This window comes from Alnus glutinosa, chromosome 6 (assembly GCF_958979055.1).
Source record: "Alnus glutinosa chromosome 6, dhAlnGlut1.1, whole genome shotgun sequence".
NCBI lineage: Eukaryota > Viridiplantae > Streptophyta > Magnoliopsida > Fagales > Betulaceae > Alnus > Alnus glutinosa.
Window position 1 is genome coordinate 1425586 of NC_084891.1, and position 15286 is coordinate 1440871.

At 41.1% G+C, this 15286-nt stretch overlaps 1 protein-coding gene across 2 annotated transcripts; it reads right to left on the reverse strand.

Moving 5' to 3' along the window:
• Positions 1 to 1452: 1452 nt before the first annotated feature.
• LOC133870504 (stromal 70 kDa heat shock-related protein, chloroplastic-like) lies at positions 1453 to 13883 on the reverse strand. 2 transcript variants are annotated; one of them, XM_062307661.1, is made up of 9 exons: positions 13193 to 13883; positions 12315 to 12567; positions 11619 to 11698; positions 11379 to 11521; positions 11194 to 11292; positions 3907 to 4096; positions 3329 to 3727; positions 1862 to 2264; positions 1453 to 1770 (listed from the first exon to the last, which is right to left on the reverse strand). In XM_062307661.1, exons 1-8 carry the CDS (start codon positions 13718 to 13720, stop codon positions 1878 to 1880), a joined length of 2079 nt encoding a protein of 692 aa, XP_062163645.1. In that variant the 5' UTR covers positions 13721 to 13883; the 3' UTR covers positions 1453 to 1770; positions 1862 to 1877. The 2 variants fall into 2 exon arrangements, with proteins under 2 accessions (XP_062163645.1, XP_062163644.1); XM_062307660.1 differs by having other exon boundaries at positions 1453 to 2264.
• Positions 13884 to 15286: the final 1403 nt, after the last annotated feature.

Sequence of the window (15286 nt, forward strand, 5' to 3'; positions counted from 1 at the left end):
CATTGCCACATTATCAAGTTGTATATCAGTCTACTAAATAACATTACTCTATACTCAAATGCTTTACAGGAAGCTAGTTTAGCAGAAATGTTAGGAGTAGGACATGCATTCTCTTTACAGGAAGTAGGATCGCTTTGGTGTATCTGACCAACAAGATGTGGTGCATCACTTGCAGGATCTTAATCCACCTTGGCTTGAAATTTTACTTCCCATCTTTAAAGTGGTTATATGTAAGAGAGAGAAGTAATTTTCTAGTTCTATTTTATGTTAGAATGTTACTAGGGATAGTACTATTCCCACCCTTGGGGGTCCATAGCCCCTCCAAATTTTGAAATTTTCGTCTAAATTTTATACTTTTTATCCCTCTTAAAAAGTAATTTTTTAGTTATGCCCCACACCCTAATTTGGTTCCGCTTTGTTTACAAATCTCTTACAAACTTGACGTGGCAGACCACAATTGATGAAATTAAGCAAAAAATTTGACATGTCAATTTAATTATTGAGTGACTGATCTGTCAGCCATACACTCTTAATTATTTTACCAATTATCGACCGTAACATCAATTTGTAAGAAAATTATAGTAAAAGATGTAATACACTGTTTTGATTTTTATTTTTTTTCTTTGCATGATTAATAAGTAATGGTTAAATGTTTAATGGTTAGCAGTAAATGTGATGGAAGTAATGCTAGATGATGGAGGAAGGTGCATCGCTATTATGGACCCAAATGGATGTAATTTACCATTTTGCAGGCAACGTTGCCTTCAGCAGAAGAACGGAAATGGTGTTTGTTTAACTGATTTTAACGAGGGTTGCCAGTGCGTGTGTTATGTAAACTGTTGACTTTTTGGGCTCGAATATTTCTACAAAGTGCTGAATCTTATGAATGTTTATGTGCCTTTCCTTTGTCAAAATAAATAATCTGTCTCCATGACACAAAAATTCATGACCTTTTTCTTTTCTTTTTGTCTTCTTCGGTTTCTTACTTTGTGCAGTACTCCTATTTTGCTTATGAAAACCTGCAGTTTCATAATTTGATCATAATTCGAATCTTTCAAATAATCCCAATAAGAAAACCCTATAATTCAACTACTTTACCCTGCATGGGGTGTTTCTATGCAGACATTCTTCAACCACTCATGTTAATCTTTTTCCAGAATTCATTTTCAATCTGGTGTAATACAAACTTTAAATAAAACTCACACTTGAAAACCGACTTGCAAAAGGAGGATGTTCAAAAGCTTATATAAACAACATGATTAAGCTTGTCCTTAAGCCATGTAAGACACTTAGAATTTAATAATTTAGCCAAGGGTAGAACCAAGATCTTATGTACTATTAGATTTATAAAATCTAACACGAAGCATGAAATAATCTAATCCCACTTGAAATGGAGATCGAGGAAATTAGTGAGAAAGAAAGAAATGCTATTGGCTAACAAAGGTAATAGGCTAGATAGAAATAAAAGCTATGATTCACTATAGTAGTAGGCTTCAGACGGCACATTAGAGAAACAAATGGATGTAATGGGATCTCTAATATATTACACTGATTAAAATTGTTCTGGAAACTAAATTATGGACCAATATTCACAAATATGAACCAAGTTGTTGAGACGTTTGAAAAGGGGAAATCCTATTCATATTCGCTAGAGATTGAAGAGACCAAACCTCCTGCCAAGTTTTATGCCGTCGACAGCTACCCATTCTCTAAATCACATTGACCACCAGTAGAGAACTGAGCTGCCATGAGTCACAATGTACATCATACCTAGCAAAATCATAGCCAATATAGCCTGTACAAAATAACACACAAAATATACAAGTATGCATGGTCAAAATTACACCCACCACCATCAAACCTGCAAATTATGCGAGTTATTTGCTATCAGTGAAATCTGCATCGATCACATCCCCACCGGCCGTTGATCCAGATGATCCGGGTTTAGTGCCAGATGCAGGTCCAGCGCCTGGTTGGCCGGGCTGATTATACAGGGACTGCCCCAGCTGCAAAACTTCTTGATTCAGTGCAGCCATTGCATCTTTAATGGCTTTGGTTAATCCACCAGAGATTGCATCCTTGAGCTCTTTCAGTTTAGCCTCCACCTTCTGTTTGACTGGGGTAGGGGCTTTGTCTCCCATCTCTTTAAGCTGCTTCTCAGTTTGGTACACAACAGAGTCAGCTTGGTTCTTTGTGTCTATGGCATCCCTCTTTTCCTTATCTTCCTTCTCGAACTTCTCGGCTTCTTTAACCATCCTATCCACCTGCAATATTGTGTTTTGAAGATCCAATAATGGGGTTCAGTAACATAATTTGGTTAGATTTGCACCCACGAGGAGATGTAGAATATAAAATGTGAACATTTCCTTATATCTTGTTTGGCTTGTGGTTAAGAATAGATACTTGAAATGCTGGGAGTTTAGAAAGAAAATAAAGATACATAAAGAAATAAAAGCACTTTTCTTTTGCCCTTTTATTTCAATACAAATAGCATCTCAACCAAAAAAAAAAAAAACAAAATCATCTTCTGCCTACAATTGCTATTTATGAGACTGGTTCTTGGACTATAAAAATATGTCAGCAGCCAACAGGACTCAGCCAGCACTAATACGTGAAAAGTTCTTAATCTACTTAATGTACGGTAATAGATGTAACACCCCCATCCCACATTGAAAAGATAAAGAGTAGCCCACATAAAGTGAATGATTTATAAAAATATGTCAGCAGCCAACAGGACTCAGCCAGCACTAATACACGAAAAGTTCTTAATATACTTGATGTTCGGTAATAGACGCAACACCCCTATCCCACAATGAAAAGATGAAGAGTAGCCCACATAAAGTGAGTGATTTATATAAAGATAGTCATGCGTACTAAATTCCACATTACTTAGTTACTAAGTGAAACTGGACTTTATGAGAGATTCTAAGAAAACTTCAAATTGACTAGTTCTTTTGAGATGATAATGCAGATATGATTAGCGTTTTTCTCTAGGTGTTATAATAGAAGATCTTTGACAGTTTTGCACTTGCATTTGTTATATATATTCAGTTAGTTCTCAAATAGATAAATATTTTTTTTGATAAGTAGTTCTCAAATAGATAAATATATATAATGAATTAATATGAGATGGACCTGAGGCTCATCCAAACCCACAAATTAACCAAAAATTCTGCTTTCAAACTCATTCTAATAACATCTCTAGCCACAGTAGCTTCAACCATCAATTAAATGTAACCTGTGCTTTAGATTAAGCACTAAAATTTGCAATATCTACTTTGAGAAAACACCAAATTCTCTTCATGAAAACAGTTTTTCAAGCACATACCTCATCACTAGGCAAGGTGCTGGCACCAGTTATGGTGATATCTTGCTTCTTTCCAGTTCCCTTGTCAATAGCAGTGACAGAAAGGATACCATCCGCATCAATGTCAAATTTCACCTCAATTTGAGGAACTCCGCGCGGGGCAGGTATGATGCCATCTAAGCGAAAACTTCCAAGGGATTTGTTGTCTCTTACAAACTCTCTCTCACCCTGACAGACAATAATCTCAACACTGGTCTGTCCATCTGCTGCTGTGGAGAACACCTCTGATTTGGAAGTGGGTAAAGTAGTGTTCTTTGGGATAATCTTTGTCATTACACCACCCAAAGTTTCAAGTCCTAGAGACAATGGCGTGACATCCAAGAGCACAATGTCACTAACTTCTCCTGCTAAAACACCAGCCTGGAAATAGAAGGCAGAATTAAGTATCGATGCCTTAAATATGAGTGCAAGTTCCAGTAGGTATTACAGCAAACAATACCAGACAGAGATTTCCCTTTATATATATATATATAATATATATATATATATATACACACAAATGAAAAGGAAAAATCAGAAGAACAAGAAAAGGGACCAACCTGAACTGCAGCCCCAAGGGCAACAACTTCATCAGGATTTACAGTCATATTGGGTTCTTTTCCAGTCATCTTTCTAACAAGCTCCTGAACAGCTGGGATACGAGTCGAACCACCAACAAGGATTACTTCGTCTATGTCTTTGAAGGAAAGCTTCGCATCTCTCAAGGCATTTTCGACTGGTGCTCGAAGCCTACAAAAGAGTATAATACAGGCTATACAGCCATAAGCCACTGAACTTGAGCAGGCAAATAGACATCCAGATTAGCAGAAAAAGAGAGTTCAAAATTGAAATGAAACAAACACTGATATTAGCATATTAGAAATACTCTATGTTAAAGGAGATTAATACTTTGAGGAGTCTTTTAGTGAGACCATAATAAAGTATGTTAGGACACCATTTAACCTAAAAACTTAAGCCTATGGGTTTTAGCCCAATTATGCTATATTAATCACTCGCACTTGTAAAAAAAAATTCAATGTGAGACTCAATCTTTTTACAGTCACAAGTGTATACTTAACAATCTCCCCCTCACGTGTGAGTCCATCACCACATCACTACACACCCCCTCAAACATAAATTTTCCTTCTTCCTTTTCCTTTTTTTTTTTTTTTTTTTTTTTTTTGATAGGTAATAGCAATTTATTGAAAAGCGCTAAGGGGCGCAACCCTTATACACGGGAAGTATACAAGAGAGCCCTTAAGCGGGTCGAACAGAAAGTAAATTTAAGAAGTCTACAAAAGTAAAGACACTCAAACTACGATATGGCGCTATCCAAGAGTATAAAGTGTTGAGCAACCGCTTCCTTAGCTCCACCATAGGTGTCTCTACATCTTCAAACAAACGAGCATTCCGCTCCCTCCAAATACACCACAACAAGCAAAGAGGAGCTAACCGCCAAACCTCTTTCACATGCCGACTCCCAATAGCCGCTCCCCAACTAATCAATAACTCCAACACCGAATGTGGCATAACCCACTCAACCCCAAATAAATTAAGAACGTAGCTCCACAGGGCCCGAGCTACCTCACAATGAAGCAACAAGTGATCAATAGACTCCCCACATTTCTTGCAAAGACAACACCACTCCATTACTATAACATTCCTCTTACGCAAGTTATCATGAGTCAAAATTTTGCCCAAAGCTGCTGACCATACGAAGAAAGCCACCCTAGTTGGAGCCTTAACACGCCAAATATTTCTCCAAGGAAAAGAAGGAAGAGAAGGGCCATCTTCCCTACAGAGCTCTACATAGAAGGAATTCACCTCAAATAAACCTTTTTTAGAGGGATTCCACACTAATCTGTCACCCTCACCATGACGAATCGAAGTAGAATATAATCGGTCGAAGAGAGAGAGAACCATATCCAACTCCCAATCCTGGATATGTCTTGTGAAAAGAACATTCCACTGAACTACACCATTACGGACCACCAAATTATCCGCCACCGTCGCGTCTTTGTTCCTTACAATACAAAAGAGAGCTGGAAAGCATTGCTTCAAGGAACTATCCCCACACCACCGGTCATGCCAAAAACTAATATTAGCTCCACTCCCCACTTCAAAACGAACAAAATTGCGGAAATCCTCCCACCCCCTCCTAATATGTTTCCATACACCCACTCCAAAGGAACCCAAGACCTCTTTCGAGCACCACCCGCCCTTAATACTCTGAAATTTGGCATCAATAACCAAACGCCATAAAGCCTCTCTCTCCCTACCATATCTCCATAACCATTTACCCAAGAGCACTCGATTGAACTGGATGAGATTGTGAACTCCCAACCCACCTGCGAATAAAGGTGTACAGATCTTCTTCCAACTCACTAGATGGAACTTTTTCTCATCACCAATGCCTCCCCAAAGAAAATCCTTTTGGATTTTATCAAGACGATTAGCCATCCTCACTGGCATAGGAAACAAAGAAAGGTAGTAAGTTGGAATGTTGGAGAGCGAACTTTTGATAAGAGTCAACCGGGCACCCTTCGACAAGTACATCCGCTTCCAACCCGCCAACCTCCTTTCCATTTTTTCAATAACACCATTCCAAATAGAATTGGACTTGTAAGAAGCACCCAACGGCAAACCCAAGTAAGTCATAGGCATAGAGGCAACCCTACATCCAAGAAGATTGGCCAACCTATCAACCTCCTCTACCCCACCAATTGGGACAATTTCTGATTTTCCTAGATTAATTCTCAACCCAGAGGCTGCCTCGAATCCTAAGAAGATACATCTCAGGTGGCGAATTTGTTCTTCTTGGGCACCACAAAAGATCAAAGTATCATCAGCGAACAGCAGGTGGTTCACGACTAGTGCCTCTGAATCACTGGAACCCACTGAGAACCCTGTCAAATTACCCTGGTCCAATGCGGCAGTCAACATCCGACTCAACGCCTCCATAACCACCACAAACAACAACGGAGAAAGAGGATCTCCTTGACGCAATCCCCGAGAGCTATTAAAGAAACCCGAAGGGGTTCCATTAACAAGAATGGAGAATCTCACCGTTGAAATACAAAAACGTATCCAATCCCTCCATTTTTCCCCCAAACCACATCTTTGAAGCAAATATAGCAAGAAATCCCAATTCACATGATCATAAGCCTTCTCCAAATCTAGCTTACATAGGAGTCCAGGTTCCCCCGATCGAATATGACTATCCACACATTCATTTGCAATAAGCACAGAGTCTAAAATTTGTCGACCTCCGATAAACGCATTCTGAGTGTTGGAGATAATCTTGGCCACAACGGACTTAAATCTGTTGGCAAGGACCTTTGAGATAATCTTGTAAACCCCCCCTACCAAACTAATAGGGCGAAAATCTCTGACATCCATGGCACCAGTCTTCTTAGGGATCAAAGAGACAAACGTAGCATTCAAGCTCTTTTCAAACTTTCCTCGAGAATGAAATTCTGCAAAAACATCCATAATGTCAGTTTTTAAAAAATCCCAGCACTTCTGAAAGAAAGCCGCAGTGAAACCGTCAGGACCCGGCGCCTTGTCACCATTCATATCCCTGATAACCTCCCACACCTCCTCCTCCTCAAAAGCTCTTTCTAACCAAATGCTCTCCTCCGCCTCAATGGATAAAAAAGATAGGCCCTCCACCCTAGGCCGCCACGAGCAATTCTCCAAGTACAAATTACTGTAGAAATGAACTAAGTGCTCTTTAATCTCCGCAGGATTTCTGGAAGTTATACCATTAATACTCATAGAGTCCACTTGGTTGAATTTACGATGTGAGTTGGCCACTCTGTGAAAGAATTTTGTGTTCTTATCCCCCTCCTTTAACCACAAAGCTCTAGACTTTTGCCTCCAGCTAGTTTCCTCAAAAAGAAGGGTCTTCTCCATCTCTCTCGCCATATCTACCCTTCGGACTTTATCAACCTCCTCTAGGCCACGTTGTTCTTCGATTAACTCCAGCTCTCGAATGCCCTCCAGTAATTCTTTCTTCTTTTTCCCTAAATCACCAAACACTTCTTCATTCCATTTCTTCAAATCAGCCTTCAAGGCCTTCAGTTTATTGGCCAAAACGAAGCTAGGAAGACCCGAAAACTCGTAAGACATCCACCACTTTTTCACCTGCTCAACAAAACCCTCGTATTTCAGCCACATATTTTCAAACTTAAAATACCTGTTTCCTCCTCTATTTGTCCCACAATCCAATAACAAAGGAAAATGATCGGAGAAAATTCTTGTCAACCTCCTCTGAGAAACTTCAGGAAAACGATCCTCCCACTCCGGAGAAATTAAGAACCTGTCTAATCTCGACCAAGTTAGATCCTCCTGGCCACTCGACCAAGTAAACTGGCCATCCTCAAGGGGAAGGTCCACCAAATTATGCAAGAAAATAAAATCAGAGAACTCTTCCATAGCTGCAGAAAAGCCAGCACCACTAGATCTCTCACTAGGAAAACGAACCACATTAAAATCTCCCCCAATACACCAAGGCATCTCCCACCAACTCATCAGTCCCGCTAATTCATCCCACAAATCCCTCCTCTCCCTGTCATCATTCGGACCATAAACCCCCCCAAAAGCCCAAACAACATTATCTCCAATGTTACGCAAAGAACATGCAACAGTAAATCTACCAATACACTCTTCCACTTTCTCCACCACCCTTCTATCCCACATTAACAAAATTCCACCCGACGCTCCATTAGCACCTAGATAGCACCAATCAACATAAAGGCAGCCCCATAAACTTCGAACCACCTCCCTTGAGATAACTGTCATCTTTGTCTCCACCAAGCAAACAATATCCGCCTTCCAAACCCTTAGAAGCCCTCTAATCTCCATTCTTTTCTTGATTGCATTAATCCCTCTAACATTCCACGTCAAAATTTTAGGCGTCATAAAAGCGAGATGGCCCCCTACCCTTATGCCTTCCTTTGTCCGACTGCTCCCCTCTTTTCTCATAATTCATAGACCAGGATAGCCTATTTAGTTCCCTCTGTCCTTTCACCCCCTTAGCAGGCGAAAGCTTAGTCTTCAGTTCAGCCAAAGAGAGATCTCTATCCGCTTCAATCTCCTCAAACAAAGCCAGCAATCTGTCCTCAAAACGACCACAAGAAAGCCCAATAGTAGTATAAAACCTCTTAATTCTTTCTACCACCCATCTAGGCGACACCCTCTGCCCGTCTACATCCTCCACTGCCAAAGGAGTAATAACAATCGGTTCATAACTCTCTAACATCCCCCCACCATTCCTAGCCTTATCTTGCATCAAGAGTCCTTCAGTATAGTAAATACCCTTCTCAGCCACCATTCCTTCCCAGGGGCACTTCCCCACTAGAGATCCCCCTGAACAAGCTTCTGGTTCGAGTCCCACTTTACCTTCTGAAGAGGAGAAAAAAACTAGCTCAATACTACCTTCTTCCTGCCTCTGAGCCACAGAATCCATATCAAACCCAGACCAACCCAGTCCAGCATTCACCAGCGAGCTATTTACCTGGGAAGCCAACATCAGCCCTCCATCCTCTGCCGACAATTCCATACTGATTCCCATTTCAGCAACAGAACCCTTCTCTCCTAGAACGGTGGCCTCTCCAGCTAACGTAGATCCCAGCCCAGACTGACAGTAGCCGTTTGATTCCAGCCCAAGACCAGAAACTGCTAGCTCCTCCAACTGACTATCAGCGGGCTGAAAAACTTTCGGCACTCCTAACCCACCACGCAGCAACTCGTCGGACGCCGGAGAGAAATTCTGTTCCCCAATCCTCGTAGAATCCTCCCCCTTCTCCCTGCTCTGTCTCGATCCAGTCTCCGGTATAGTAAGTCCCGGCTTAGCTCTCCAAGCAGTCGAGGAAGACCGGTTCCGTGACTTCCGACGCTGATACACCCGACTGGGAGGACTTGGTTTACACGAAGCCTTCGAGATGGCCGGACACCTACCCAACGGCTTCGACGGCCCAGCAGAAGAAGATGCACCCACGTCCAGCGAGAACTGGCGAGTAGGAATAGGTCGCAGAACCGACCCAGCCTTAGGCTTAAACAGAAACTTGGGCCTCTTGATGGGAAACTGCAAAGGATGGGCTGACTTTGGTGGACTCGAAGAGGTTCTATCGGGCAACAGGGAATTGGGCCGAGAGGGACTGGAGCCCAATGAATTGGACCTACCCATCACCTCGTCTTCCAACTGACGCAGCCCAGTCAGACAAAACCTTATTTCCTCATGCAACGTCTCCAACGTCTTCCTGATACTGCACAGCTCGAGGCAATCACCGACGTGTGACTTGCGTGGTGCAGAAGGCAACACAGAAGGGCTAGAGCCCTCTCCCCTACCCCTAAGGTCTGACACAGACACCCTATCCGACGACTCAGCCAAGCCTGCGTTTTGAATCTTTAGCCCTTCCGGATTCGGCGGAAAGGCCTTCTCCATCTTCTCATCCTTCTGCCCCGCCGGTTTTGCCGGAAAATCCTTCGCCAACTCTTCCATCTTCAACCCAGCCTGCTTCGCCTTAGCCATTTTTGCCGAAAGGGCCGCCTGATCACTAGAACCCATCGCCAGAGACGACGACCGGGTCTGGGGATCCACCTCCTCATGGTAAAAACACGCCTTCTCTTTCGGCAAAGGAGCTCGCAGAACGTCAGCAAAGCTCCTTCTTCTCTCAAAGAGACGATTAGATTGTAACACAGCCTTGCCTTTAAAGTGCTCTGGAGAACTGCCAGCAAGCAGGCTATTGAGGGCTAAACGGAGCTCCTCCTCGAAACGCTTCCACCCCTCACCAAATCTTCCTTTTGGCACTAAAACAGACCCTTTCCTTCTTCTCCCCTCATATTCTTCTATGGTCAGAAAGTACCCATGCCTATTTGCACACTGCTGCGCAAGAATCCGCGGAAAACCTGAAACGGATTGATTCCAAAACACTCTACTATCAAGCACCGTAACCAGATCATGAAAGGACTTAATCAACCAGGCAGCCTCATCTTTATCAATCAGAATGGACCTCAACACCCCTTTCCGACGTTCATGAATCCTAACGCCTGTAAAACCACCCACTACCGACAATCCAAACTCCTTAGACTCTACAGACCACCACCGGGACGAACTCAGCCTCATCTCACCTCCTTTGACCAAGAACTTGCTAAGATTTCCAGCTCACAATCAAATCATCAGCTAAGGGCTCTAAATCTCATTCAAAAGACAATTAGAAATCAAAGGAAGAACTCCTTAGACTCTACTTTTCAAGCTACCAGCAACTACTATCTACCACAAGAACTTCAGAAAAACATATTAATTTGTTTTTTTTAAAAAAAAAAAATTTATCAATCTTATGCTCTGTCTCCAAGACCACTTGTGGGCTATGTGGATTTGCCCACTTCCCACCTTTGTACTCGTGCCATGAACCTTTACCACTTGCTCCAGAGACCCTCACTCATGTTCCCAACATACACCTTTGTCCCCTACTCCAGGGACACTTGTTCGTGACTGTGCCACTTTACCATACCGCATACTACCATCAACTCTGCTACCACTTGTTAGGAAGATTGACACCTTGGAGAGTTTTTTAATGAGACCATAATATAGCATGTTGGTTGGGACACTATTCAACCTAAAAGCTTAAGCTTATAGGTTTTAGGCTAACTATGCTATATTAAACACTCTCACTTTTGACATCTTTCCAATGTGGGACTCAATCTTTTTACAATCATATGTATATACTCAACACTATTTCAACGTATATATTCAACACTATTTCAATGTATATACTCAACACTATTTCTAAACATGCATTCTTAGAGGGAAATCACATACTCACATTGCCAAGAGGCATTACCTGTCTAGCAAATCCGAACACAATTCTTCAAATTTAGCCCTTGTCAAGGTGGTGTCAATGTGTTTAGGGCCATCTGCAGTGGCAGTGACGAAAGGTACACTGGAAAAAACAAAAGGATCTTTTCATTGATCATGCCTAAGAGAGAGATTCACTTGCAGAAAGAAGGCATAGATATAGCTACCTACCTAATATTGGTCTGAGTCAAAGATGACAGCTCCATCTTCGCTTTCTCAGCAGTCTCTGTGAGTCGTTGTAGAGCTTGCTTGTCCTTCCGAAGATCTATACCTTCATCTCTCTTAAACTTTTCAGCAAGCCAATCAACTATTCTCTGTTTGAAATTAAAATTTGATAAAACTTAGTAGGGTAACAATACAGAGATAACAAAGAAGATGAACTAAGAACTACTCATTGGTCTTGTTTCCAACCTTGTCAAAGTCATCACCTCCAAGATGCGTGTCGCCTGAGGTAGAAAGTACCTCAAACACTCCATCTCCAACCTCAAGTACTGCAGAGGAAAAGCACAAAACAAGAAGAATATGAACTTCATTGTCTATTCTGTGAATATTGTATCAAATGTCTCTGTGTCCATAATCTTTCTGTCTTCCACTTAAACAATTCTCAACTTCACTCTGTTTAACAGCCCAAATTCATGTACAAGCACAAACACGCGTGCAGCACCACATGTAACAGAGAGGAAATGACAACATTTACTCACAAGTCTAGCACTGATAATTTTTTACACAAATCCGCGAATTCGACACGAACTCAACACAAAATTAACAGGTTAGGATTAAAGGATCTTAACTCTTAACCTTTTAATTTATATGAGTCGGATCATGGCTAACTTATGTAGTCTTACACTCATGCCTTGACATGACCCAAACTCGATACACGACATAAAATGCGACAAATTTTTACACGACCTACAAACCCGACATGAATCCAACACAATATTAGCGGGTTATGATTAAAGGGCTGTCCCATTTAATTAAATGGGATAAATCGGGTTATTGGTGACTTATATAGTCTTATACTTATACCTAAATATGACCTAAAGTCAACACACAAACATGAATTGCCACCCCAGTCACTACAAGCATGTAACTGTAACCACTACATACTTGAAACATCAAAGGTGCCACCTCCAAGGTCAAAAACGAGAATGGTCTCATTATTTTTCTTGTCAAACCCATACGCAAGTGATGCAGCAGTTGGTTCATTAATAATTCGTAGAACCTCCAACCCAGCAATGCGGCCCGCATCTTTCGTTGCTGTCCTCTGAGAATCATTGAAGTACGCCGGCACCGTAATCACCGCTTTGCTTACCTGATCATTCAAAAACTTGGATGCATCATCCACCAGCTTCCTCAATACCTGAAATAACAATGCACCACATATCACAACATTGAACTCAAAATCAAAATTAAAAATTTCGAACCCAATTATATTATATCAACATGTTATACTCCAATACGAGTAATGCTACACATCATCCTTTTGTCCACCTTTTATCCTCCCAAAATTGATGTGGCTCTTAAAATCACCATTAGATCAAAATTCAGTAATAATTTTTAGAAAATTCAATGGTGATTTTAAGAGCCATATCAAATTTGGGAGGACAAAAGGAGGACAAGGGGATGATGTGTAGCATTACTCCTCTAATTAAGGCCCGAATTATGACAAAAATAATTACTAATCGAAAGATAGAAAGAATTTAATGCGAAAGATATTAAGAGTTTAGAGGAAAAAGGTGAGAAAAAGATTATGATGCCGCACCCATCTCATTTGCATGGGTTTTACACCAATTACGAGTGTGTAAAATATGTGTACAAAAGATGTTTGTATAAATAACCCAACAAATTCAATGAGATGTTAGATAAATCTGAATGAAATAACTTAATTAATATAAAAATTATAATTAATATCTAAATATAATAAAAAGGCCAACTTCAATTTATTGTCTTAATTGATATAAAAATGCATGACAAATAGAATATACCTGGGCAGAGATTTCCTCGGGGGCGAAAGGCTTGCCGAGGGCGGGGCAGACGAGCTTGACGTTCCCATTTTCGTCGCTGACGACCTTGTAGGAGACCTGCTTGGCCTCCTCGTCCACCTCCAACATCTTCCTCCCGATGAACCGCTTCACGGAGAAGAAAGTGTTCTCGGGGTTCACCACCGCCTGCCTCTTGGCGATCTGCCCCACCCGCCTGTCTCCGTTCTTCGTGTAGGCCACCACAGACGGCGTCGTCCGCTGCCCCTCCGCGTTCGTCACGATAGTCGGCTGCCCACCCTCCATCGCCGCCACCGCCGAGTTCGTCGTTCCAAGGTCTATCCCCACCACCTTCTCGCACACCACCGCTAAGCCACCGGCACCAGCTCGGGGGTTCACTTTCCGAAGGGCTCTTGCACATTGCGTTTTCACTAGCTGCCCGAAGAACAATTTATTTCTGTTTGGTTTCTGGGAAAGTGAAGGATAGTTAGCGGAGTTCCCGAGAAAATGAAGCTGGGCTACCGAAGTTGCCATTCCCACACTTTTGTTCTTTCTTCAAATCTTTTCAACACTCTGTTTCTGCTTTGTTTTTGGATTTTCTGGTACATCGGAGAAGATGGTTGGGTGGAATGGGAGCATTATAACACGCATTTGATGGGTATTTCTAGTTCTTTCTTGAAACCACTTGTGCGCTTGAAAGTAACGAGAAAAGAAGCAGCCGGAAGCTGACTTGCGATTTTGTAAATAATAAAAAATAACATTTCAGAATATAAATCGTTGTAAATTGTATTTTTAAAAATTACGATTTGAAAACGTAAAAAATTAATTTTTTCAAATTGCAGGTAAAAGAGTAGTTTTTTTTTTTTTTTAAATAAAAAATCTTAAAGGCTAAACTGCGATTTTGTCAAACGTTTAACTGCGTTTTTTAAAAATTATTTTTTTTTTAAATCGTACATTTTAAAATAGCTATTTTAAATCGCACTTTTTGAAATCACAAACCCAAACAAATCCTTAATAATTATATAACTTTTAAGATTACTATTTGACAATTTAAACTTGTGATCAATTTGTTATTAAATTTTGATTAAATTATAATTTTAAAAAGTACGTCATTATTAGAGAGATACAATAAAAGCATGCGTATGACGTTTAGAATTACTCGCACGTTTATTTTATTTTTCTTAAAAAAAATTAAACTAAGGGCATATTTATATTTTAAATAAAATTAGGGTTAAATACAAAATTGACTCATGTGGTTTAAAAACTTTATTTTTTGTTCTATAAGTTTTCATTTTCATCATAAGTAGTACATGTGGTATGGGAAAAGATGAAAATGGTACCTCCGTCCATTTTTCCATCCAAAACTGACGAAAATTCACGTCAGTGTCACGTGACACCACCCAAAATGCGACACGTGGTTACACTATTTTTTATTTTTTATTTTAAGGCTTTTTAAAAAAAAAAAAAAAAAAAAAAAAAAAAAAAAAAAGACGAGAGAAAATTATAAGGGTGGCTCAAGGCCACATGGGGTGGCTAGCCCCCCCCCCCCCCCCCATTTGGTCTGGGGGTGGTTCGGCTACCCCCAAAGCAAAAACCAATTTTTTTTCTTTCTCGTTTTTCCCTTAGGGGTGGCCGAACCACCCCCATGGGACACGGGGGTGGTTCAGCCACCCTCAAAGGCAAAACAGGAAAGAAAAAAAAAATTGATTTTTGCCTTGGGAGTGGCCGAACCACCCCCGTGGCCAGGGGGTGGTTCGGCCACCCCCAAGGCAAAAACCAATTTTTTTTCTTTCTCGTTTTTCCCTTAGGGGTGGCCGAACCACCCCCATGGGACACGGGGGTGGTTCGGCCACCCTCAAAGGCAAAACAGGAAAGAAAAAAAAAATTGATTTTTGCCTTGGGAGTGGCCGAACCACCCCCGTGGCCAGGGGGTGGTTCAGCCACCCCCAATGACAAAACGGGAAAGAAAAAAAAAATCGATTTTTGCCTGGGGGTGGCCGGCCACCCCTACAATTTTTTTTTAAAACAAAAAAGCCCTAATTTTATTTAAAAAAAAAAAAGAAAAAAAAAAATTAGTGTGGCCACGTGTCGCATTTTGAA

Excerpts from the sequence above, each read along its gene's own strand:
- LOC133870504 (XM_062307661.1), bottom strand. The coding sequence starts at position 13,720 with ATGGCAACTTCGGTAGCCCAGCTTCATTTTCTCGGGAACTCCGCTAAC. Across the intron at positions 12,568-13,192 it reads CCGAGGAAATCTCTGCCCAG|GTATTGAGGAAGCTGGTGGA; the intron begins GTATATTCTATT and ends TTGTTATTTCAG. Across the intron at positions 11,293-11,378 it reads TTGACTCAGACCAATATTAG|TGTACCTTTCGTCACTGCCA; the intron begins GTAGGTAGCTAT and ends TGTTTTTTCCAG.